This window comes from Silurus aristotelis (assembly GCF_946808225.1).
Source record: "Silurus aristotelis genome assembly, chromosome: 3".
NCBI lineage: Eukaryota > Metazoa > Chordata > Actinopteri > Siluriformes > Siluridae > Silurus > Silurus aristotelis.
This window is the reverse complement of record NC_139576.1, coordinates 10207598-10233630: the sequence shown is the minus strand read 5'-3', so window position 1 is coordinate 10233630 and position 26033 is coordinate 10207598. Positions and strand designations below refer to the sequence as shown.

General features: G+C 37.6%; 4 protein-coding genes across 8 annotated transcripts in view; all 4 read right to left on the bottom strand.

Moving 5' to 3' along the window:
• Positions 1-5890: 5890 nt before the first annotated feature.
• LOC310723686 (interphotoreceptor matrix proteoglycan 2-like) lies at positions 5891-14963 on the bottom strand. The gene is made up of 15 exons (XM_083537063.1): positions 14939-14963; positions 14757-14783; positions 14125-14168; positions 13915-14024; positions 13598-13756; positions 13444-13502; positions 13211-13231; positions 12188-12375; positions 12038-12096; positions 9576-9792; positions 8733-8943; positions 8450-8635; positions 6195-6396; positions 6023-6102; positions 5891-5943 (listed from the first exon to the last, which is right to left on the bottom strand). Exons 4-15 carry the CDS (start codon positions 13981-13983, stop codon positions 5907-5909), a joined length of 1488 nt encoding a protein of 495 aa, XP_083393189.1. The 5' UTR covers positions 13984-14024; positions 14125-14168; positions 14757-14783; positions 14939-14963; the 3' UTR covers positions 5891-5906.
• LOC310723728 (uncharacterized protein) lies at positions 9928-11105 on the bottom strand. Its single transcript, XM_083537147.1, has 2 exons — positions 10965-11105; positions 9928-10880 (listed from the first exon to the last, which is right to left on the bottom strand). The coding sequence occupies exons 1-2, from the start codon at positions 11023-11025 to the stop codon at positions 9946-9948; spliced, it is 996 nt and encodes a 331-aa protein (XP_083393273.1). The 5' UTR covers positions 11026-11105; the 3' UTR covers positions 9928-9945.
• Positions 14964-15039: 76 nt separating the features above from the next.
• On the bottom strand, positions 15040-20271 carry LOC310723579 (interphotoreceptor matrix proteoglycan 2-like; the record flags this gene model as incomplete). The annotated part of the gene is made up of 3 exons (XM_083536840.1): positions 19816-20271; positions 18972-19151; positions 15040-15227 (listed from the first exon to the last, which is right to left on the bottom strand). The coding sequence occupies exons 1-3, from the start codon at positions 19874-19876 to the stop codon at positions 15040-15042; spliced, it is 429 nt and encodes a 142-aa protein (XP_083392966.1). The 5' UTR covers positions 19877-20271.
• Positions 20272-20652: 381 nt separating this feature from the next.
• The window catches only part of LOC310723631 (sentrin-specific protease 7), a 19789-nt gene continuing 14408 nt past the window's right edge, over positions 20653-26033 (bottom strand). For 4 of the 5 annotated variants that reach the window (XM_083536959.1, XM_083536958.1, XM_083536960.1 and 1 more), the window contains 7 exons: positions 23875-23967; positions 23622-23764; positions 23505-23539; positions 23362-23405; positions 23056-23124; positions 21062-21212; positions 20653-20975 (listed from right to left, as the gene is read on the bottom strand). In XM_083536959.1, coding sequence (XP_083393085.1) covers positions 20799-20975; positions 21062-21212; positions 23056-23124; positions 23362-23405; positions 23505-23539; positions 23622-23764; positions 23875-23967 — 712 coding nt within the window. In that variant the 3' untranslated portion in view covers positions 20653-20798. Of the gene's footprint in view, positions 20976-21061; positions 21841-22046; positions 23125-23361; positions 23406-23504; positions 23540-23621; positions 23765-23874; positions 23968-26033 lie in introns of all 5 variants that reach the window. The other variant, XR_014532738.1, reaches the window with a different exon arrangement.

Here is a 26033-nt window from a genome sequence, read left to right as displayed (position 1 = left end):
CAAAATAATGTTGTTGTTTTTTTAAATGCCTTAGTTAATTTGTGGACAAATATATTCAACTGCAGCATCAGCATCCTTTTTGGCTTTATGGAAAAGGCCTTGCTGGGACGTTAGCTCTCTTTGCAACTAAGTGGCTTGTTTTTTTTCTCTCGTCTTTCTGGAACTTCTCATACTGTTCTTCGTGTTTAGTCGAGTAATGACGTTTGAGATTATATTCCTTTAGTGCGGCTACTTTTTCTTTGCATATCAGACAGGTAGCATTTCCATTAAACTCCATAAAAAGATACTGCAATGTCCAAAGCCCCAAAACCAGCTATCCACTTATCAAATCTGCCGCATGCACAGGTTTTTCATTTATGCGGGGTTTTTTGTATATATATATATATATATAGAATGGTGTTTTGTTTCAATTTAATATGAAGGGGTAGTTTTTGGTATGAAGCAAATAGAAAAAAATACTAAAAAATATTTTTGCGGGCCGGATTTTTTTATTTTATTTATTTTTCCTCAGTTGTGGGCTGGAGGGAGGGGGCAGGAGGGCCGTATTCAGCCTAAGGACCGGTAGTTTGGGAGTTTTACATACCTGCTCACGGAGGAGGATTGGCCGAATCTCAGCCAGAGGATATAACCGTAAACTACTATTGTTCAAGTAGGCCACTCAATGCTTGCTCATTCATAAAAAACAGTTGATTTAGTCACTTTGTTATGACAGTAAGTCAGTGATAGTCAAAAATCAGAAGGTCCCAGACGTTGTGCTCTATGTTATATCCGTTTATGAGCCTTCTATATGTAATAACCTGGTCATAGATTTGCAGTAACACCAGACTACATAATTAACTAGATATAAATGATTTCATAAAATTTCAGAGAGAAGTTTACATTTGTTTGCCAGGAAATAATCAATAAAAAAATGTCAAATCCTGAACACATAATAGAAGAAAGTTATAATATGCCAAATAGTTTAGCAATGCAGTTTACTAAAGAACTGTTAAAGAATTACTGTACCTGGCAAAAGAGACACACAGGGACTGTGTGGGAAGTTCTGACTACAGAATGTTTCCCCGAGTGTTTCGCCAAATCTCCTAAAATTCCAAACCACCATAAACACTCGTAAATTTAGAGTAATAAAAGGTTTGCAAAACCTTTCTTGGGACAGGAGGTGGCCTAAAAACCAAACACAACCTAGGGTAAAAAGTCTCACATCAGTAGGACAGAATTTTCCCCAACCCCAGAAACCTTTTTTTTGGTCTGTTCTACTGATATGGGTATGAGATCATTTTTCCAATCACACTGATACCTTTAAAAATTATACCAAATATGAATACAGGGAACTTCTGATTCACTTTTTCATGGCCAGGCCATGTTCCTAAGAGGGAAAAAGGGGGGGGTTAAGAATGGGTAAGAGGGCATCTGAACAAATGGCTTTCTCTTCTCAGATTAAAGAGATCCTCTCCTCAGATTAGAAAGTTTATTGTTTTGTTGCATGGCAGTTCCCGTGTTCTGACCTCATGGAGAGATCTGACCATCCTTACATATTCTAATGTTTCATATGGTAGCTGAACCAAACCAGATAGTGATCAATGTAAATAGGACAGACTCAATGATGTCTGAGAAAAACTGCATCAACATCTCCTGTGGCAAGTTGAACTTCCTCAGTTGGTGAGGGAAGAACAATCTCTGCTGAGTCTTCCTTGTAATGTAGTCAGTGTCTGGCACTTCAAGCCCTAAGAGATGGTAGATGCCAGAAATAACTCCACTGCAGCCACAGTACTGTTCAAAATGATGAGGGGGATTTCTCCTGCAATCTACTATAATTTTCACTGTTTTGAGTGTGTTTAGCTCCATCTCCAGATCCAGTGACTACATTTGACAGCCAACTGAACACAACCCTGAGAAGTGTAGTGCAATGTTGACTGCATCATCTACAGACCATTTTGTTGTGTATGCAAACTGAAGGGGTTCCAGCATAGGTCCAATCCGGTTTCTTCAGATGGGACAGAACCAGTCTCATAAACATCACCATGATTCCAGACACAGGCCTGAGTCATTAAGTTCTGTGATTTTCGTTTTCTTGGAGATAGGGATAATGGTGGTACATTTGAAGCAGATGGGTACTTGACTCTGCTCCAGTGATCTGTTGAAGATCTGCATGAAGATAGAGGCCAGCTGGTCAGCCCAGACTTTTAGACCGTTAGATGAAACACCATCTGGACCTCGAGCTTTCCTTGTCTTTTGTTGCAAGAGGGGGATGTTGTAGGTGTTGATGGGGAAGTAAGATCAGAAATGGGGAGGTGTGTGATACTAAAGCAGGCTTTTAAATGTGGGATTTTGACCCGATCTACACCCTATCACATGGTATTTTGTTCTGCTGGAATGAAGAGAGCCAGAGAAATGTTTTTAATCCCCATCAGTCTAGTCACATTAACCTTTACATTTTAATGCAGATTCCACAGTGCTATTGAGTTCTTAAAGCTATAGAGCAGATTTTAATTAAATGGATTTAATAACAAGGTCAAAATTTTGATGACTTAGTGACTTAGTAAAAAATAAAAAGGTCAAAAATAGCCAGAATAATATTGTATATTATTGTATATTTTAAAATGTAAATAATGAGCCTAATATTTGAAATAATTGGATTGTGTTCATAAAATAAATGTACTTGCATTTACTGTTTCTTAGTTGTCTAAAAAGACTTGTTTATAGGACTGTGGTGAGACCTGTGATGTTGTATGGTTTAGAGACAGTGGCATTGAGTAAAAGACAGGAGGTGGAGCAGGAGGTAGCAGAGCTGAAGATGTTGAGGTTTTCGTTGGGAGTGATGACGATGGACAGGATTAGAAATTAGTTTATTAGAAGGACCACACATGTAGGACGTTTTAGGGACAAGGTGAGGGAGGTGAGATTGAAATGGTTTGGACATGTACAGAGAAGGGACATGGGGTATATCAGTAGGAGAATGCTGCTGATTCTGAGTCACCAGAAAGGAGGAAAAGAAGAAGGCCAAGGAGGCGGTTTATGAATGTGGTAAGGGAAGACATGCAGGTAGTTGGTTTGAAAGAGGCAGATGTACAGAACAGGGGGGGTATGGAGACGGATAATCCGCTGTGGCGACCCCTAATAGGAAAAGCCAAAAGAAGAAGAAGAAATATATATATATTCTTCTTTCGGCTTCTCCCATTAGGTGTTGCCACGGCGAATAATCCAAATATATACAGTATATTTATATACTGTAAAAAACATTAAAATAATTCTTATGGCTGCCATAAGGTTGCAATGGACTTTAACAGGAAACATGGCGAGCACACACTGCTGTTGCCAGACAGGGAGCCAAAGTTGGGAAAGAAGAGTCTGTGTGTGTTTACAAAAAATTGGATATCATGTCGAGTATGTTTTGTAAATAAAGCTACAGTCTGTTAAAAAAAGTATTACCCTGATGTATGAAGACTTTTGAGACACCCTTTTTGAGATCCAACTCTGGAGTCACTTTGCGGAATATTCTGAGCTGTATTTTGTCTTTTTTAATTAACACAGTCCTTCGTGGCTTGTTGTAAAACCTGCTCTGAGCAATTTCTAGGGGGACATTACATCATTTGTCAACAAGAAACATTGCAATCAGGGAGCGCTTAAGCTCAAAAGGAAAAACACACTCGGATGCCTAGAGAACAGCAACAGATGACTCATTAGACAATATTACTTTGTTCCACTATTCAAAGGTCCAAGTTTTGCAGTCATTACAGCAGGTTGTTCTCATTAAACTAGGTCAATTGTGGGAAATGCTGTTTTATGCCTTCCTGTTCTTTAATTTCTTTTTGTAATTTTCATTTAACAACTATGACATTTTATGGTTTTATTTATGTTTATCTCTGTGCTTGAGGTTGCCCTTTTTGTTCCTTTGTTTTTCTTTCAACATTTTTCTTGGAAATATTCTGTCATGCTTTCCCTTGACTTTCCCTACTGGAACACAGGCAGTTCGAACAGCAGACTACTTATCATGTCAAAATTTGTTTCATACTGAAACAAAAGCACAGAAGTTCAAATATGGTTTTAATTATTTTAATAGAAATATAGTAGTGGCCTGTTCTGTACACACTGAATTGGAAACACATTTACATTTCTGACTTGACTATGACAATTGATGAATGCCTTTGTTTTGTTTGTTGGTCAAATAATGTATTTAAACCATGAAAATGTTAAAATGTTAATATAAAAAAGTAATACATAAAAATGCATTTGCTTAACATTTTGCATTGGCATACTGTATCGTTTGCTATCATTACAAGTAATTATTTAAAAAGGTAACAAAAAAGGCTAACAGAAAACAGAAGCTACAGCTGTAGTGCTCTCATCAGCGACTACATCGTGTTTGTGTATGTTTCTGTGGGTTGTTCTGGAGATCAGTCTGGCTTGAGGTAATGTGAATAAATTTATTGATAAATACACCATAAAGAAGCGATAAACCATTCTTTCATTCCTCCTTTGGTCTCACTTATCTCTTTTATCCTTTGGATAAAAAGTTTGGTTGTAATAACTTAGGAAAATATAGAAAGCTGGCCGTGATTATGAGGAACAACCCTGCAAAGTAATAATTTTTCAAGGTTTATCTTTTTTCGCCTCATCAGAGAGGATGTGGGGAAATCAAAAACATGTAACACCTCAGATTTAACTGTCGCTTGAAGGACAATAAAACATTCATCTTTTTTGAGATTCAGTAGTCCTGCAAGAGCAATTCAAATTTACAAACATTATTATAAAGAAATGTAAGTATACAGGTGCAGCTCAATAAATTTGAAGGTTGTGGAAAAGTTCATTTGTTTCAGTAATTCAACTCAAATTGTGAAACTTGTGTATTAAATAAATGCAATGCACACAGACTGAAGTAGTTTACATCTTTGGTTCTTTTAATTGTGATGATTTTGGCTCGCATTAAAAAAAAAAACCCACCAATTCACCCAATTAGCTAATTAACTCAAAACACCTTCAAAGGTTTCCTGAGCCTTCAAAATGGTCTCTCAGATTGGTTCACTAGGCTACACAAACAAGGGGGAAGACTACTAATCTGACAGTTTTCCAGAAGACATTCATTGACACCCTTTACAAGGAGGGTAAGACACAAACATTTATTGCCAAAGAAGCTGCTGGTCACAGAGTGCTGTATCTAAGCATGTTAACAGAAAGTTGAGTGGAAGAAAAAAGTGTGGAAGAAAAAGATACACAACCAAACGAGAGAACCGCAGCCTTAAGATGTTTGTCAAGTAAAATCGATTCAAGAATTTGGGTGAACTTCACAAGGAATGGACAGAGGCTGGGGTTAAGGCATCAAGAGCCACCACACACAGACATGTCAAAGAATTTGGCTACAGTTGTCGTATTCCTCTTGTTAAGCCACTCCTGAACCACAGACAAGGGCTCTTACCTGGACTAAAGAGAAGAACTGGACTGTTGCCCAGTGGTCCAGAGTCCTATTTTCAGTTAAGAGCAAGTTTTGTATTTCATTTAAAAACCAAGGTCCCAGAGTCTGGAGGAAGGGTGGAGAAGCTCATAGCCCAAGTTAATTAAAGTCCAGTGTTAAGTTTCCACAGTCTGTGATGAATTGGGGTGCAGTGTCATCTGCTTGTGTGGGTCCACTGTGTCACTGCACCTATTCACTTCATGCTTACTTCTGCTGACCACCTTTATGGAGATGCTGATTTCATTTTCCAGCAGGATTTGGCACCTGCCCACACTGCCAAAAGCACCAAAAGTTGGTAAAATGACCATGGTGTTGGTGTGCTTGACTGGCCAGCAAACTCACCAGACCTGAACCCCAAAGAGAATCTATGGCTTATTGTCAAGAGGAAAAGGAGAAACAAGAGCCCAAAAAATGCAGATGAGCTGAAGGCCACTGTCAAAGAAGGTGTGTGTTCTTTTTACATTGATGAAGTCTCACTTGGAGTATCTGCCAAACTAATGACACAAACAAAGAAATGTGAACAAAGCTTTGCCAAAAAGGAATAATCAGACACATTTGGCCATTCACACTTACGCTTGATGCTGCTTCGCAAATTTTACAAACTGACGATCTTTAGCATAAAGCTCAATAATGCGAATCCGGTCCTGAATCTCCTGCAGACCAAAGGAAACAACACTGATTTAAACAAAAATAATAATAAATCGCAAACGGCACCACAACAAACAGAAAATAATAGGAAATGTACCTCTTTGGTGAGTTGACTGTTCTCATAGACGTGCTGGATCTCCTCACTGCTAAAGTCCGTGGAGGCCTCGGCGCTCGCGCTGCTGTGGATCGGAGGTTCAGGATACCGCCGGTAGTAATGACTGTAACCAGTCGTCGCATCACTCTCATACATGGGATTGTACTTTGTAGCCCATTCCAGAGAAGCAACACTGTCTCTTCTCCTGTGTGTACAGATACAAACACACATAAAGGTAAGTGGTAGCTCAGTGGTTAAGACATTGAACTTCTGATCAGAAGGTCATGAGTTTTGCAACTAGATTTTAACTAATTAATGATTTTATTGTTAATCATAAATGTAATATATTGTGTGTCATGCAGTCATTCATGCAATGGTATGCAAAACCATGATCCTACTAAACAGCTACTTCATTTACGGTACAATATTCAGCAATCAAATATTTATTTAGCATTTACTGAAAACCTTTTTGAAAGCTGGCGGCCTGCATGTTTCTTACCTTCACCACCTTCTTCAATATGTTTTTTTTTTCTTTTCTGTTCTCAACAAATCTGGGTAAGCTAATAAGAAGGCACCAAACAGAGGCTGCATTTTTTATAAAGTCATCATGGAGATGTTTTACAAAGTATTTTACAGTATTTTAAAATTACAAAAATAAAAAAAGACTAATGTATTTTGATACAAAATCTAAAGCCATTTACATCAACCCCATCAAATACAAAAGACGTATTTCAAATACATCTATCATAAGTACTGCTTATCCCTGCTGCTGGGCCTCAACTGCTCAGTTGTATAAATGAGATAATTGTAAGTCACTTTGGATGAGTGTCTGACAAATGCTGTAAATGTAAGATGATGTAATGTAATTGTACATGTTTTTGTGGTGTATTTCCATTTATTTAAATTACTGTAGGTACAAAATGGCATCCCGTACTGTGACCTTAATCTCAGTAACAAAAAAATTAAATGTCCCCATCATATTCTTTTTTAATAAAGCAATCATCTGCTCCTTGTAAACAACTAAATAGTCCAGAAAGACACACATGCACATGCTTGTGCACACAAACACACACACAAACAAACATGATGAGTTGACAAGCAAATGCAATGTCATTATTTGAAGCAGTTTGTAATTAAAAACAGACATATCTCTAGGCCAATAAAAATGATCTCATAATAAAACAATTGGAACAATTTACGTTCTCGCTCAGCCAAAGAAAACTATGTTCTTGTTTTAAAAAACAGCTCATGAGATGAACATAGTTCCAGCTATGAAGACCGGGGTCAAACACAAAGAAAAGATCATGTCAATGTTTGCATTATTGATGCATGTTGTAGAATGGAAAAGGGTCAAAAGTACGTCTTTGCTTCTTAATAACACTAACTAATGGTGCATTTTTTTTCAGAACATAAGCATGCTTTTTATGAGCTGATTTTATGGTTTCATTGAGTTTTTGTTCTCTGTGGCTTATTAAAATGTGGAATTTAACTTTTTTGTCTATAAACCAGTTCGACACTGAAGTGGTATGTGTTTCCATAGACATGCTCCATTACCAGTATGCCTGAAAGAAAAAAATTTTAACCGAAAGCTACCAATCAGGATTATTTAATTGTAATCAATATTTTTCATGTTTTGTGTTGGGGTAAAGTTTTTTAAATGATGTTTGAGAATTAATTTCAAGCCCAAATTCACTTCAGATATATTCATTAACAGTTATCACATTTCTAAACATTTTATTATTATTATTATTATTATTATTATTATTATTATTATTATTATTATTATTATTATTATATGATTAAACCTATTATAGAGCCAAAGGCTGGTGGTGGACGAAGTACACAAACCATGTATTTAAGTAAAAGTAGAGATACACTCGAAAAAATATTACTCCAGTAAAAGTCTACAATAGTATTTGCATTGAAATGTAATTAAGTATCCGAAGTACTATGATTTATTATGGCTATAATGTTCAACCCTGATTGGTGGCTTGCTGCATGATGGACCAGTTAAGTTTTTTTACTCAGAAATAAAAGAAACGACTGATTTTGCAAAATGTAGTGGAGTAAAAAGTAAGATATTTGACTATGAAATGTAGTGAAGTTAAAGTAAAAGTCTCCCCCCGAATAGAAATACTTCATTAAAGTACAGATACGTGAAAAAGCTACTCAAATTACAGTGACGAATACAATTTACTTTGTTACTGTCCACCACTGCCAAAGGCATTCTGAGGTATGGTATGTTTTTATTTGTTTACCTCACAGTGTCCTGCAGCTCATCGTCATATTGGTTTCTCAGGGCCCTAGCTAGGAAGAAAATGATTGCTGAAGCCAACAGCAGGAAGCCAGTGACTGATGCTATAGCCAGCCCCACCACCAGCAGCTCTGAAACATACTCCTCACAATGCTCTCCTCGATACCACCAGTTCTTCCCTACTCGACACCTGTAGCACACAAACACACACATAGGTGTTAATATTATCAACAAAAACATTCCCATATACTGTCTGAAGATGAGTCAAGTAATCACACATTTCACACCTGCAGATGGCTCCTCGACCTGGAACAATGTCACACTTGCCTTCATTAAGGCAAAAATCTCTCTGTATTTCACAGATGCTCTGACAAGGCAAGCCATCAATGCTGAAGTAGCCTGGGTTACACACACACACTGCCTCACTGGACCAGCGGTTCACGGTACATTCCGCAAACTTATTGCATGCCTGGAATTTGCACGGGTCTGCCTGATCGCCTAAAATGCAACACACAAAATTTCATTATAAAAGAATTTGTAAAGATACAGCTGTAACATTTAAGTGTTGATGCCTCAGGAGAACACAAAGATTAAAAACAGACCCTGAAGAATGTTAGGATATACACACATCATATTAGCACTACCCCAAAAATGTCCTTCATGTGTATGGAAGACCAGATTCGTTGAGGATCCTGACTCTCTACAGAAAGTCAAAGATATCCACGTTTTGTCTGATACAAAATCAGACATAGAAAAAAAAATGTAAATGAATACAGTTGTCCCTATTATTTTATCAATAATGTGCAAGCCAAAGGCAATGATGGTGTTGGTCATCCCTGAGAATTTTTTCAAAAATTTCCTAATCGTGAATCTTGTTATATTCCTTATCTATCATAACGCAGTACATTGTGTTGTACATGCTTGCATGTAACAAGGCATAATTTTGTGATAGTTGTTAAAAAAAAATGCCTCTCCCTAAATTTTCACATGAAGAATTATCTCCATTTCTGCAGTTTCAGTTACACTTAGACTACCAGAATCACTCTTATTCCCACTTAATTCAAAGTGTGGTCTTTTCTCATTAACAGCACTTTTTACATTATATACCAATGCTGGAGAACTGATCCTACCTGACTCCACATCTAGTGAGTATTTGTCTATTGCCAGATTCATGGTCTGGTATGCTGTGTTACAGAAGTCCTCTAGGATCACGTAGACAGCTGTGGTGACACCGCGAGGAACCGGTTTCCCAAACTTCATACGGCTGTTCACCACGATGCTGCCATTCCTGAAGTTTAGTATCTCCAGATTCTGAAAGTCACTGAGTGACTGCAAGTAAGGAACCAGCTGAGAAAAGGATAAACAACACAATTTTAATAAAAAATTGATGAAAATGTCTATTCTAATGGAAAAAAACTGTTTATAAAAAAACTTTGCAAAAACTTATATGTAGTAATATTAAGCTCTAAACTACTTTCAATCTCAATAACTTTACTAGAACTATTTACATAAGTGGCAATTTGAAAAATTATTTTCTTTTACCAACTCAAGGAACCTCTGCTCCAGGGCTTTGTACTCTGGAGAACTTTTATTAAACAAATCTTCTGTGAATATCATGTTGGTCACCCGAAGACTGAAGAACACGATCAGAACATGCCCAGGGCTAGTAGGCATGGCAATTTCACTTTCCTCTTCTTTTCTAGTTGGTATATGAACAGAAATTGTGATGTCTGTAGGCATGGTGGGCTCAAACCCTGGAGATAGATGTATGGAGTGAACAGGATAAGGTTCTGTGGTGATCTCCGTTTCTGAAGTCTGAAAAGATGGTGTAATTGTTTCCACAGCAGGCATATCTCCCTCCATCACTATGGAAACATCAAAATGTTCTCTTTCATTATTCACAGCATCATTCACTTTAACTTTTATTCCTGCCAGAGTAACAGGCTTTTTTATTTCTTTAGAGGCCACAGTCACTTCCATGACCTTCATTTCTGTTTGTGTAGGAACCTCAGGATCTCCTTTCACAGCTTTCTCTTTCTGAACATGCATCACAAGCTCCTTCTTCTCTAAAGTTATTTTCTCTCCATTGGTTGTCTCTGTAAATTTGTCTTTTTGCTCTGATGATTCTGTTGTCCCTATGGCTGGTATGGGACAAGGCGTTGAAAGGGGTTCTTCTACATACTCAGTTACAATGGAAAATTTATAATCTTCTGCCAGAGATCTGTCAGTTAAAACAGATGTGTCTTCATCCATTTTTCCAATGCTTTTTTCATTATCTTTTGAAAGGTTATTTTCAAGAATGTCATCTCTCTGATAGGTCTCATTATCAGAAACAGCATGTGTGGGGCCTGCAGCTTGGGTGAAGGTCACAGTAGGAGTCACACTTGGCTGAGCTTCAAAAGTACTGTATAGAAGATCTTCCTTCACCTTTGCATCTAAACACATGAAGAAGAATATTTTTTACAAGCGTCTTGCAGCTCTTTAAGAAAGTGTACCTGGGTGGATGGCATTGTGCATACCTTTTGAAATGCTGGTCTGCTCAGTAAGTTGTTGCTGTACAGTGACATCAATCACTCCCATATAAATTTCCTCAGATAAACTTGAATCCTCTTTTATTCCGACTATAGGATAATCTTGTGTCTTTGTTGTAGTTTGTGTCTCATGCAAAAAAAAAACACAGTCAACAACAAGGTCATACCTTTCATGCCATATGTGGTTCTTCTTCAAACTGTTACCACAAAGTTGGAAGCAGACTATTGTATAGGATGTTTCTGGATGCAGTATAATACAATTTTGCGTTCACCTAAAGTTGGAAACCCAAACATGTTCCAGCATGGCAATTCCTAAGTGCACAAAGCCAGCTCCATTAAGATCTGTTTTTTTCATGGCATTGAGAGGAAGATCTTGAGCGGCCTACTATAGAGCTTTGATCTCAACCCTACTGAACACCTTTGGGATGACTTGGAACACTGACTGCACCCCAGGCCTCCTTACCTCACCAACATCAGTACCTGACTTTACTAACAACCTTGTGGCTGATGGACACAAATGTACACAAGCACACTCCAAAATCTAGTGGAACATCTTCCAAGAAGAGTGGATGAAATTAAAAGAGCAAATTGGGACTTAATGTGGAATGCGTTGCTCAAAAAACATATACCATACTTATGACCAGGTGTCTAGAAACTTTTGGCAATATAGTGTAGCACAAAACATACAATAGTCTTAGGGTTAGATAAGATAGAAGATAGAAAGTCTTAGGGATATAGAGCTTTGTGCTTTGCACTTTCCAAAATAATGTGACATACTTATTTCTACAATTTTATGTCTATAAAAAAAGAAAGGCGGTGGTGGTAGAATGACTATGGAATATCTCTAGCTGCCATAATGCACATTAACAAGCCTTTATATTTACATCATTATGCCAGGCACCTGTATCCAGAGCGATTTACCTTTACAGTATCTCATTCATAAAACTGAGCAGCTATAGAGTTAAGGGCCTTGCCTAAGGGCTCCAGAGTAGCATCTTGTTTTATCCTTTATTTGCTAAAGCTCATTAAATTTACACATCACTATAATTATCTTTACCTACCATTATCTCCAGTTGTTTTGGTCCCTTTGTATGTTGGGCTTCCTCTGGAGATGTGTTCTCTGTAAATAAATCAGTCCACTTTAGTCTACTACAAAATGAAATAATTCAGGTAATTTAAAGTCATTAAAGAAAGCTCACAGCCCTGTGCACCTGAAGGGGCCTCTGTGATGTAGACATGCATGTCAGCCACTGTGTACAGAACAGTGGGTTTCTCTGATTCAATATAGTTGCCCTCTACTATATTCAAATGCATGGTGATGAAGTCAAGAGTTTCACTGCTGATCTCCTGGGCCCTTGTGATAAGAGACACTACATAGTTCACCAATACAGACTCCCTACTGTGAAAAGAACACAAGAAATTATTGCAGAACGGGTTCAGGTGAACCAATGAAACTCTTTATATTAAATCAGACATGCTCCCACTGAATCGGGCCGCACCACATCAAAAATATGGATGAGGTTCCTCTGACATTTATCCTGCCGCTCACTCGGACTGTCTACAGGAAATGTGAATCATTCGTCATGCTGAAAACAACCAGGCATGAAAAAACACACTTCACCTGTGTTCCGAGCTGCACGGCATCGGGAGAAAAGCTTCACTGATGGTGATTTTTAAACGCACGACGATGCCAAAAGAAAAACTCCCGAGATAAATTGTTGTGAAAGGAAGGAGGAAGACAGTGAACAATGACTTTCTTGGTAGGCTACTGTTTAGATACAAGCCGTGTAACAGACACTGTCTTTCGTTAAAGCCTGCGTAAAGTTCATTAGTTTCAATGTAGACACCTGCGGCTTATAGACAGGTGCGGCTTATTTATGTTCAAAATAAAAATCTTTGTCAAATTCAGTGGGTGCGGCTTATATTTGGGTGCGCTTTATAGTCCGGAAATTACGGTACATGTCTTGTAACATACGACTAAATTATAATTTAGTAGTTTTATTTGATGATTTAAGAATTCAAACAATTTAGCAGATACCCAAACTAAGCCATAAAGTAAGAGCCTTTAGTGACCACATGTGTAAACACAGTACATACAAGCATGAGCTTATTCTGCAGAAGACATCACTCAAGAATTAGACATGCAGAACCATGACATTCAGATAATAATAATGATATAATAATTAATATACGAGAAGGTAAAGCAATAAATTAATCATAAAGTCTGGACTCACCCAGAAGGATCCAAATGAGGCCTGAAAAAAGAACACAGTGCATACTATGTACAGGACATATTACATAATTTCAATACCTTAACAATGAGTTATTTGATCTAATTGTTCTAAATGGGGGGAAATATTGTATATAATATATACTGAAAAAAGTAGTATGTATCACCAACTATCAGAATATATTTTTTCTCCACAAATAAAGCTTCATGTAGCCCTCAAAGCCTACACTTACACACCTGAAGTCCTGTATAGATACACTCTTAAATTCATTGAGCTTCTTCAGTGCAGCTGAAACCTGCAGATACCACATATAAATTGATATTTGATCATATATTAATGAATGTATATACTTATGAATGTGTTTCAGAAAATGCTTTTTTTTAATGTTACCTTCTCACTAAACTGCTGAGAGAGAGTGTAATATTGGCTGCTGGTTGGGTTTGAGAGCTGTTCTCTCCATCGCTCTTCTTTCAGTATCGCAGTGAGATTCATTCTATTTTCCACTGTTGGATGTATCACCACAGCCATAGGCTCTAGGTTACAACTGAACTGCAACCAAAACATACAGCACACACAAACACACACAAAAACCTGTTGGTTTTCCTGATTGCTAACTTATTTTCTCCTTGCCCGCTAACTACAGCCTGATTGGAAAAACATTCCTCTTAAATGCTAAGTAGCAAATTTATTTCTTAGCCCCCACTCACCTCATTGTGCTTCTCTGAAATGGTGGTGCCAGATGAGCCTGGTGCCAGCCTTAAGCTCACTCCATCCATGTCTAACCTGATCTTTGTTTTTAGATTATCCCCGGACCCATCTACAAGGAGATTTCTTTTATTTATGTGACTAGCAAGTGAATCAGAGTTTATCAGTTATTTTACCAATTGCACAAACAAGATTAAATATACAGGACAGACCTGAAGGGCTGATGTCCTGCTCTTTGGATGGGTCACATAGATGCCTTAGAAATGAGCATTAGGTCAGAGGATATCTACAGTATGTGCATACTTAAGGCATATAACAGAGTAGCATTTATCTAGCATATTTACATTTATGGCATTTGACTAAAACACTTTAATTTAGAACAACTTACAATTATCTCACTTATACAAGTGAGCAGTTCTCAGTCAAAGAAGAAGTGGCACCTTGGTGGCGCTAACATCTTAACCTACCACCTCACCTCACATGCACCAAGCCAAGTCAGTTTATACTCGTTTTTTACTGCAAGAACTATTGTAAATAAGTAACTGACTGATAATGACACTCACGAAATTGTCTGCATTGAAAACCAATGGAATTCATTTATGAAAATAAGAATCTACAGTAGATGTGCAGAAACAGATTTCTGTATGTGCCATTTTGATCAGTTCGCACTTGAAAGTGATATAATAGCTGTAAAGTATGAGGGGGATACTACTGCTGTTTTTCATTTGGTCAAGATTACTGACAAGTATTTTACTGTATAACTCTTCTGTAGCTAGCACCCATATGTGATATAATATGGTAAAGCCAGTGTCAGAGTTCGGGGTTAAGAGTACATAGCACAAACCTGCACAGATTGGTCTTGGTTGTGTCACTGAAGATAAAAGACATACAGAGATGAAGTATGAGTGGGTTGCTATTGACTCTTGGGATATTACACAGAAAGAGAAGGGGAAATATATTGCATCTATTATGGGGTTTGATTGGAATGAGTTCATAGAAAGATGGATATGTTGTGACATATCTTACTTTTTTAACTGAGGTTGAACCAGCTTCTACAGAGATAGATGAAAGAAAGAAGTCACTCAGGAGACAACCAAACATTTACAAAACTACCTTTACACATGCCCCTATATGCTACATATACTTGCATGCATCATTTCTTTAAGATGTTCTTCGGATTGGCTGAATGTAATGCCAATCTCCCTCGCACTGATTGTCCCGGTCTGGCATTGCCTCATCCAGTGCTGGTATTCATCCTCTACAGGTAGGCGGTACAAGAAAATCTTAAAAGCTTCCCATACTATCTCCTGGCACGCTGATAAAAAAAATGCACACAATTTGACAATTAATGACAGATGATAAACTAAAATAGCATTAAGCAAAAGAGACACAAAAGAAGGCAGACATGTAAGTAAAAACAAGATAGAGCTGGAGAGTCAGCAGATTTATTTTGATGCCAAAATGCACCCTTTCAGATCTGATGATAAAACACTGTAACAGACTCTCAAGAACTGCACTTAGTGAAGAAAGTGCATCAAGCAGAAATACTTTTAAATACTGACAAGGCATGAGCTAAAATACTGGGCTCTGTATTAAAGTCACAGCAAATATTTTCCTGACACATTAATATTCTGAGATTCTGTTATTTTATTGACCACAATCCAGATGATATCTTAAATGACATCTTTCAATTGTTCTATGAATATATACAGTATCTCACAAAAGTAGTAGACTCCTCACATTTCAGCAACCATCTCAGTATATCTATTTAAGAGACAATACTATAGAAATGAAACAGATATATTTTTAAATAACTCAACATACAGGAGTTATTGTCTAAATAACTGGCAATAAGTGATAAGTTTTACCTATTCATTATGTTCATGTTTTTTGTCTGCTTGACAGAACCATACAAATTTATGTATCTTATAATAGAGCAGTTAAAATTGAGTGCTTTGAGTACAATTCTCTGGATTCTCAATTCTGGATGTTCAAAATGACACCTCATGGAAAAGAACTCTCTGAGGATTTGAGAATTAGAAAAGATGGTCAAGGCTATAAGAAGATCAGTAACACCCTGAAACTGAGTTACAGTGCAGTGCACAGGGTCATACACCGTTTTTCCAAGACGTGTTCCACTCGGAACAACTCGCATGGGTCCTCGTGCTGCAGAAGCTGGTTCAAAAAACAGATGCATGAGTACTGCAGAATTGCTTTAGATGTTGCCATCCAAAATCAAGTTGATAACCTTTACCAGGGAAAAACATAGTAATTATAATTTAGATCAGAAAACGTGATATACCTTGGAAACTTTGGGGCATTGACATTTATTTATTTACAATATATGGCCCGACATATGCTTCATATTTTCAGTGTTGGTTTGTGTATGGGGAACAAAGCAGCCCTCTACTGTAATGCGAAATTTAAAAAAAGAGCCCTTCTGCAACTTATGTAGAAACATCAATGCAAATAATGCAACGATGCAGGAATCCAGGCATCCATTCAAAGTGTAAGTTGAATGGAAGTGTTGCATGTGTGTGGGTGAGTGCAATTAGTTTTGCCATTAGTCAGAAGTGCAGCATCTGGTACATTGGTAAAGTAGTCATTTATATGAGCTCACAAAGTTGGCAGCATTGCAAACAAGTACAAATGTTCCATCAACAACAGCTCATACCCTTACATGTTTATTGCTAAAACTGAAAGTTACATCACACAAGTAACCAGTGTAATAAAACCCAGTGGAAGATATTAAAACCCATCCAATTGTGTGCATCTAATATTAAGCTAATAAGCAACGCGAGCATTTTAGCATTGCTTATTCACAAAACAACTCAATGTTCATGTTGGCTCTGTTTTATGGACATCCCAATACATGTAATTTAACAGGACCATCAAAATTATGCAAAACCTTTGCGAGGATATAAACAGGACGTCAAAATGCCTAGCGTTGTAAACATGTCGTTTAGAGCATGCTGGTTTTCATCACAATGATTTGTTTGGAGTAACAGAAAAGAACTTGGTACGAGAACTATGATGTTTTGTTAAATTTTCATAAGTTTAATTCCATAAACCTTGAGCTCATTGTTCTGTCCTTCCAGCTAATTCGTTTAGGGGTCAGTTACAGAAACCTAAAAGCAGCAGCTTCTATACACAGGGACATCTTTTTCTCTCTTTCTCTTTCCGTCGAGTTACACATGCTCCTAATATACCAGTGATCCTGTTCCCTTCTGCACCCTGTACATGCTTTATCCTTGTTGATACCCTGATGAAGATGCTATCAACTGCAAACCAGTCAATGCAGTTGAGGATGGCTTTATACGAACAGCCCAAAAACATACATATTGTTGATGGTTCCACTTAGAATCCATGAAGATGACCTTGGACTGCAAATTGCCACACACACCATTTTATATAGAAGCTTTTAACTAAGTTTTTGATAACTTCAACCATAATGAAACTATAATGAATGTATATCTGGTATCACCCAGATGATGATGATGGTTTCCTTTGAAATCCGGTTCCTCTCAAAGCTTTTTCCCCTCATATCATCTCAGGGAGTTTTGCTTTCTCATCCTTGCTTCTCCTTATTAGAAATAAACGTATAGAGATAAAATCTATGAATTTTAAATATATATATATACCTAATCTATCTATTGCTCTAAATCTGCTTTATGATAATGTTCATTGTTAAAATCACAGTACTAATTTGAATTGAAATAAATTCTTCTCATGAGCTATAACCTTAATCAGTAACAGACTGGGCCCAGTTAAATGCTGTGATTTATTGTTGACAGTGTTATTATAACAATAATTGTCAATGGCATTTTCATTATGTTTAAAGCTGTATTCAATTTGTACACGCTTTATTTGTACACCCTGACTATTTGACACTTTTATTTTATTTTTTTTATATAATTTAATTTACTAGGGTTTTGTTTTTAGCCTGTCGAACTGAATTAGTTCAAATTGCACTTGTAATTGAAATCTTAATCGTTTAAAAAATTATTTCTGCTCGTCTTCTGCTTGATGAGCGATAAAAGCTACACCCAGCTACTTATATTGAACGCACAACCTCATGCAGTTTGTTCAAACAGAAAAGAAGAATAAAATATAAATAAATAAATAAATACATTTTAAAGGAAGAGGTAAAAAAAATAAGAAAATCCCTTTCTCTTTGCCTGGCCTTTATGGTCTCTTTCCCTTGCCCCTGATTTACTAATAAATGGAGACGACAGAGTTTTTTTTGGATATTGTTCTTGGTGCTAGCATTCATAATTATATTTTGTATTTGACTCGGAGAGTAAAGTTTTTGAAATATTGATTGCTGTTCTATTGTTGTTGGTTTTTTTTAATTTTTATATTTCTCTGATTGAATACCATCAATAAAAAGAGTTCAACTAAATTAAATATTACTGATTATTGCAGTAAAGCAAACTGAGAACTGGGAACATTAAGTGGTCATGAGAATGAAAAATATAAATAATAACAAATCCTGAAATCCTTAACAAATATACATTAAAGTCTCTACTGGGGTCTTATAGCTCACTGCTCTTTGCATCTCAGCTGCATACATAGTGTATGTACTTGCATTTACAACGTTCAGGAGATTTATATTTTCACAAAGATGTGAGAGATATAGAGAGATTTTTAAAGCACAGCCAAGCTGTGGTATTAGTAGTTAAATAAAGCAAATAATAAACTTCATTACCTTTAATTGCAGTTTATCTGTTCAATCTATCGGATAAATTGTGGCACATGACCTGTCAGGGGCCAATACCTACCCATCACTTAGTCTGATTCCAACAGCTGACAGAAATCATTTTTATATAAACATGTATAATTGATTCTTCTCTATCAAAATTTCATGACCTCATCAGTCCATACTACTGATAATACTACTGATTATATTAGTATATCACATACTAATACAGTAATTAGATTCTACATTCAATCAGTTGTCTGATTTACTCATCTTGTTCATTGTCATTGATTGCAACAGTCAACAGTCCAGAAACGTAATGAAAGAATATTGGCATAAGCAGCCAACCTGCATTCTCACCTCTCAGCTGGTAATATTTGAAATGGCTGGCTATAGCTTGTTGTAGCTTCTCCTGAGAACAGAATTGCACTCCGTTGGACAGAGGAAGGTTTTGTTTCCGTCGTCGCAGGAGTCCTCGTTCCTCAAGTGCTTCATCAAATTTGTCCAGCTCTCGTAGTCTGGGGACCCAGTTAGCGTCATCTATTAAAAAGAAATGGCAGAAACAAGAAATGTTTTATTTAATAGGATTCTAAAATAAATGTATTTAGAAATGTACAAGCTCTGTGTAATTATTTTCAATCTGGAGAATTAAGAGATATTTATATTTGAAGAATTTAGGATGGGAGGTACTGCAGTTCTGTAAATCAGGCAGTTTCAGACGCAGGTTCGTTTTCCTATCTACAAAGTTTTACTCCTGTAAAATGCATGTTTTTGATTAAACAATTAAATGTTAATGGTTCTCAAACATGACTCCAGCAATGAGTAATAACTGCACAGGGTCCACTGTCCTAAAAATCTGCAAGCATGCCATATATTCATAATGTTATTCTCAAGTGCCATCAGATGAAACCCAATTACATTGCTTGCTGGTTTAGAATTAAAACAGCAAGTTTTCAGGATTATGGTGTATTGACCATCAACTGCATCATACTTTCAATTTAATTACTGTTCTCAAAATAAACTGGATATCAAGAGAAGCAACAGATAGATGCTACTTTCTAGGAATTCTGATTTATCTTTGGTTTAGAGATATAAGTGTATTTGTTAGTATGTGTGTGTGTGTGTGTGTGTGTCTGTACTACAGAGATTACAGAGAAAATAAAAAGAAAGAGACAGAAAACAGACTCAAGAACTTGATACATACCAGTACTCAGAGCAAAAACACTGGCCATGCACAAGGTAAAAATCCATACACACTTCCACATTTTGACTGGTCATCTGCCAAGGCTTCAAGGCTTACAAAAAAAGACAGCAGCACAGATTTGCATTATTATGACACAGCAAGGTGCAATCCCATGATTCCATGGACTTGCCATAGTTCACCATTCAGGACTCTCATTAACTAGTTCATTTAGGATTCCAGTTTTAATTACATTTGGTCCGTCACGTCTGTGAACAGATGGTACTATGCACTTTTTTGCTCTCTAATCTTATTCGGTAATCCTCTAGAGCAGCAACTCAAGAACTACCAGGAGTGAAGAGTTTTGAGAGCAGATAGTAAATAAAGAGAGAGAGAGAGAGAAAGAAGGCATGAATCGTTGGTGGAATTTCTTCAGTGTTCCCACAATGCTTATCTCAATATGTGGTAAAAAAAAAAAAAAAAACATTGTGAGACAATAGAGTACAGGGTGAACTTCTAGTGAAGAGTTATTTTTTAAAAAAAACAGAGTTATATGAAACATATTTTTACAAATCACATTTTCACTTAACTGAGTTTCCTGGGTCTGTTAGATCTGTCCAATCGCAGCATGTCCGATACATACGTATTTTAATACATTTTCACCAGCTTGTCCACCTGTTAGAAAGCCAGCCTGCACCCACTGACAGCTTGTCCTTTCTTCACCCCAATCACACATGGAAAACCTAGCACACTAAGGCGATCTTGCTAAGACAGTCTATTTTCAGACCAGCTCTAAAACACACCAAAGATACATAGGATCCTATACAGTTCACATGAATTGTTTAAATGAATAAAACAAGATGTTTCACATCATGGATTTTATTACAGTTCTTGCATTAAGGTGTACAAAAGCATAAAAACACATTGGAGACCTAAAAACATTACAATAAAATGTGATAAATAAAAGTAAAGAAAAATAAGTCCAATCTTCTTAATGCTCAAAACTACTAAACTATATTTCCTTTTTCTTTTTTATTCTCTGAGCTTTCATTTCCCAGAGAGCCTTGCTGAAATCGGTACAGGTGCAACACAAGATCTCGAATCTCCTCCCGCTTCTCGCGCACTTTCTGTCGTGGAAACCAGCAGGCCAGCTTCAGTGGCAGGTCAAAGTGCACTACGGGATCCTACAAAGAGTCAAAATATACATTACATTTATCAAACAGGATAAGAAAAAAAAAATTACAAAAATGTCAGTGAGAATGTGTTTTACCTGTAAAAAGCTTTCTGCATACTGCAATAAATAAAGACCACAGTCACTACTGTTGTCTTGCAGGGGAACTATGCAGTGAGAGCCCACCATCCGCTCTGCACTAAAGTCTCGATGTCCACCTCGTTTTACCTCCCACTCTGCCTGAAGATACCTAAACACATACGTAAGGTTCATGGAAAAAGGTATTATTATTATTATCTTTATCAGTTATAGCTACAGCTATTCCAAATCCTTTTAAACAGGAAATAGTCTATTTACAATGTTCTACATCTGCGAAGATTTGCAAATTTGGAATAAATTTCTCACCACTTTATTCATATACATTAATCAGGCATAACATTTTGATCACCTCTCTGCTATTGTGTTGGTCCCCTTTTTCTGCCAAAACAGTCCTGATCTGCATTAACAGCGTTAACTTCTTCAGCGGTTTGAGCTACAGTCTGTTGGATCGGACCACGTGGTCCAGCCTTCACTCCCCACGTGCATCAATGAGCCTCGTCTGCCCGTGACCCTGTCACCACTGTTCCTTCCTTGGAGTACTTTTGATAGATACTGACCACTGCAGACCAGGAACATCCCACAAGAGCTGCAGTTTTGGAGATGTTTTTACCCAGTCGTCTAGACATCACAATTTGTCTTTTGTCAAACTCAAATTCGTACGCTTGCCCATTTTTCCTGCTTCTAACATGTCAATTTTGGGGACAAAATGTTCGCTTTGCTGCCTAATAAATCCCTAATAGGTGCCATGATGCAGATAATCAGTGCTATTAACTTCACCGCTCACAATGTTATAATGTCAATGTTATACCTGGTCGGTGTATATTATCTGAATTGTGTTCACTAACACAGACTTACCGTAATTTCCGGACTATAAATTGCACCCATATATAAGCCGCACCCACTGAATTTGACAAAGATTTTTATTTTGAACATAAATAAGCCGCACCTGTCTATAAGCCTACACTGAAACTAATGAACTTTACACAGGCTTTAATGAAAGACAGTGTCTGTTACACGGTGTAACGGGTGAAATATGTTGCACTCTCTTTAGGAGCATAGCGGTATTTTGGGAATAGCCTGTCGCCGCATTTTTCCGCTATTACTGCACGTGTGGAGACCGAGGAATATGTCCTTATTATTTTCTGATGCTCATTTCTAAGTTTCTTTGACTAACCCGTAACGCTGTTGCCAAGAAAAATAAAAAAGCACGAGTTTTGGAAACCTGTCTGTGCTTATATGATTTCTGTTGCAACTGGAGTTAGCGAGCTCTCCCTTCACCCAGACTCTACGCGCTACAACGGCTTCTATCTAAACAGTAGCCTACCAAAAAAGTCATTGTCACCTGTCTTCCTCCTTCCTTTCACAACTATTTTTCTTGGGAGTTTATCTTTTGGCATCGTCGTGTGTTTAAGAAAAACGTTTTTTTCTCCTGATGCTGTGCAGCTCAGAACACAGGTGAGGTGTGTTTTTTCGTTTCCGTTCGGAAATATTATTGGTCTAATGTTATGGGGCTCAGTTTTTTGGCTTGAAGTTTGTAAAACCGGGAAAAACCCAGGAAAAATTCATAAATAAGCCGCTTTGTTGTTTAAGCCACGAGGTTCAAAATGTGGCGAAAAAAGTAGAGGCTTATAGTCCCGAAAAATACGCTATATTAAATTCTATTTGAGGGTGGAGATTTTTAAAACAGCGGGTGTCCAGAATTGTATTTGAGCACATGCAGCCAAATTCAGTCCTCAATAACCATCTACGAGTTCATACTTTCAAATCATAGGGATCCCCAAAAATATTGACCATCAAGAGAATTATGGCATGTGGCTGAGCATATGGATGCTACGAAGGAATTCTGATTAACCTATGTTTATAAGAAAAATTTATACTCGTTTCTAGATTTAGTTCGTTCTGAATAATTACACAGTGTCCTATATTTCGAAACAAAGTTTCTAGATCATACAACATAGATAATACAACATGAACAAGGTATGGTAGACACTCACTCGCGCAGGAGCTTGAAGATACGCTCATGAACAGACAGCTTCAGAGAGTCCATGATAAGAATGCAGGGTCTAAAGGATATTCAGAATTATACATTTATCACACAACTGAATAGCTGTTACACACCAGCGATGTTTCACACTCCTCATTATGCACCACGATCTAAAGTTTTAACATGGTTGTAGAAGCACCTAATTTACAGGGACTTGTATGGCACATAATAAACATAATCTAAGGCTATGTCATGCCAATATTCACTAGAAAGATGCTATTTGTAAAACTTGTGGTAAAAACAAAATCGGTCATACCTCTTACAGACAGTTCGTCGTTTACAGGTACTTTCTGTGCAAGTCTAAAAATGCAGGTGGAAAGTGTATAACATATCAATATAAAGATATATTATATATTATAGGAATATTATATATTTCTGTATAAAATATTCAGATCTTACTGGTGGACCAGGAGCAAAAACAGAAGAGTTTTCATCTATGGTGAAAAAGGCAGTGTGTCTTTAATAAGGCCAAATGCATTTGATAATGCTTAATAACGTCACTCGGGTGAAATGTACCTGAATTTATGTCCTCATCTTCACGCTGAGATTCACTCTGAGCTGTGGTTTCACTGGTGTTTTCAGAGGCATGGCCTCCTCTCGCCACGTACTGTGGCTCATCCAGCCCGGGAAAACACACAACTACTAGATACCAGTGAGCTCTACAATATTAAACATAACAAGGGACATTAACTAAACTACTATATTCCAAAGACATGAAATTTGCCATCAAGGACAGGTGTGCAAGGTGTCTATGCCTAATGCTACTCACTCTTGATTGACAGGTACAAATAGGAAGTCCTTCTCAAATATGTCCACATGACGTGTCCAGGTCCTGACCCGCTGGTGCCTTCTGAGTTGGGCTCTAAAGCACAAATACACACACAACCGCACAATATGCATTCCAATTATTATTCAAAAATCATTATTTTAAACAAACAGAAACAAACAGAGAGCAAAAAAACTATAGCTAATACAAACAACACAACATTGTTATCACTGAGTCTTAGGTTGTAGCATCTACAAGCTATTTTAGCTGATATTGATAAAAACATTTTTATTTCTCAAATGTAATCTAAAATGTGTTTGTGTGTATGTACATACATATTATATGTACATACGCACACACACACACACACACACACACACACACACAAACATTATGCATAACATTATGACCACCTGCAAGATAAGCTACAGGAGCTCGTCTGTTGGATTGGACCACACGGTCCAACCTTCGCTCCCCTTCCCCCGTGCATCAATTTTACATTTACATTTGTGGCATTTAGCAGACGCCTTTTCTTCAGAGCGACATACAAAAGTGCTTTGAGTATCTATCACACTGGTACACTAGATTACAAACTTAATGTAACTCAGACTTTAACTCTTGATTTTTACACAGCAAACTTGGAAAGTGCTAATTTAAGTGTTTCACAAAGAGGTTGGTTTTCAACCGTCGCTTGAAGATCAGGGTCTCCGCTGGACGGACATCTAGGGGAAGTTCATTCCACCACCTCGGTGCCAGAACAGAGAAGAGCCTTCAAGTGTACTTACCTCTCATTCTGAGAGAAGGTGGTACCAGTCGGGCAGTGCTGGAGGATCTCAGACAGCTTGGTGCAGTGCGAGATGTGATGAGGTCTCTGAGGTAAAATCAATTTTTGGCCTTGTAGGCCAGCATCAGTGTTTAAAATCTGATACGTGCAGCAACTGGAAGCCAGTGAAGGGAGCGCAGCAGTGGGGTGGTGTGGGAGAACTTGGGCAGATTGAACACAAGTCATGCAGCTGCATTTTGGATCATTTGCAGTGGATGAATAGCGTTCAGAGAAAGACCCCCCAAAAATGGACCAGCACCTTCTTACCCTAGAGACCTTATCACACCTCACACTGCACCACGCCATCTGTGATCCTCCAGCACTGCGCGACTGGTACTCCCTTCTCTCAGGGTAAAAGGTAAGTATACTTCAAGGCTCTTCTCTGTTCTGGCATCTTCAAGTGACGCGTGAAGACCTACTTCTTTTTGAAACACTAAGTCCAAGTTCGCTTTAAAAAAAAAAAAAAAAAAAATCAACAGAGTTGTAGGCTGATTTATGTAAAGTTTGTAATCTAGTGTACGTGTAGTTTTATTCATTGAACAAAGGCATCTGCTAAATACCGCAAATGTAAATATATATATATATATATATATATATATATATATATATATATATATATATATATATGTATTTGAAACCCACTTATCTCGACCTCGGTTACCTCTAAAACCCTATTAAGTCAAAGTTTTTGAAGTGGAACCGCCAAATTCCCGCTTTGTCCAAGCATTTTTTATCGGTTATGTCGACTTTTTTTTATGTTGCCGAACCCTGATATCTCGAGCACAAGGGGGGGAAATTTGCCATTTAACGTCGGTTATCTCGATCAGCACTGTGCAGCCGCAGAAGAACTCGCGGAAGTGGCGGAAAAATCACACCTTACAGCTGCTACAGGTGTTGTATTGTATACTGGTGAATCTCTGCTGTTAGTTAGTGCACATATGCCTTTTGTTGTTAAATGTTATGCGATGAACGGGAGGCGAAAGTAGAAGCGCGGCGCTGAACAGCACACGGGAGAACGTGGGATAAGCAGCAAAAGCAGAGAATGAACACCGGCAGGATCGGGGGGGAATCCGCGATGTGCTTTGGGAAGAAAACGATAACAACGACCGCAGTGAACCAACATATACCAACAATAACGGACAGTGAGAGTGTGGAAGTTTAAATAGGAGCTGGTGATGATGCTAAATGAGCACCATATGTGCGCGATTGAAGCCGGGAGCTTCAGAGTAAGCGGACGAGAAAGCACCTGCACGCCAAAGGGGGCGCCGAAGGGGGCGTGGCAGGTGGATTAATGACAGTTAACGAACATGTACTGTATGTATTTTTATAGCATGTCTTC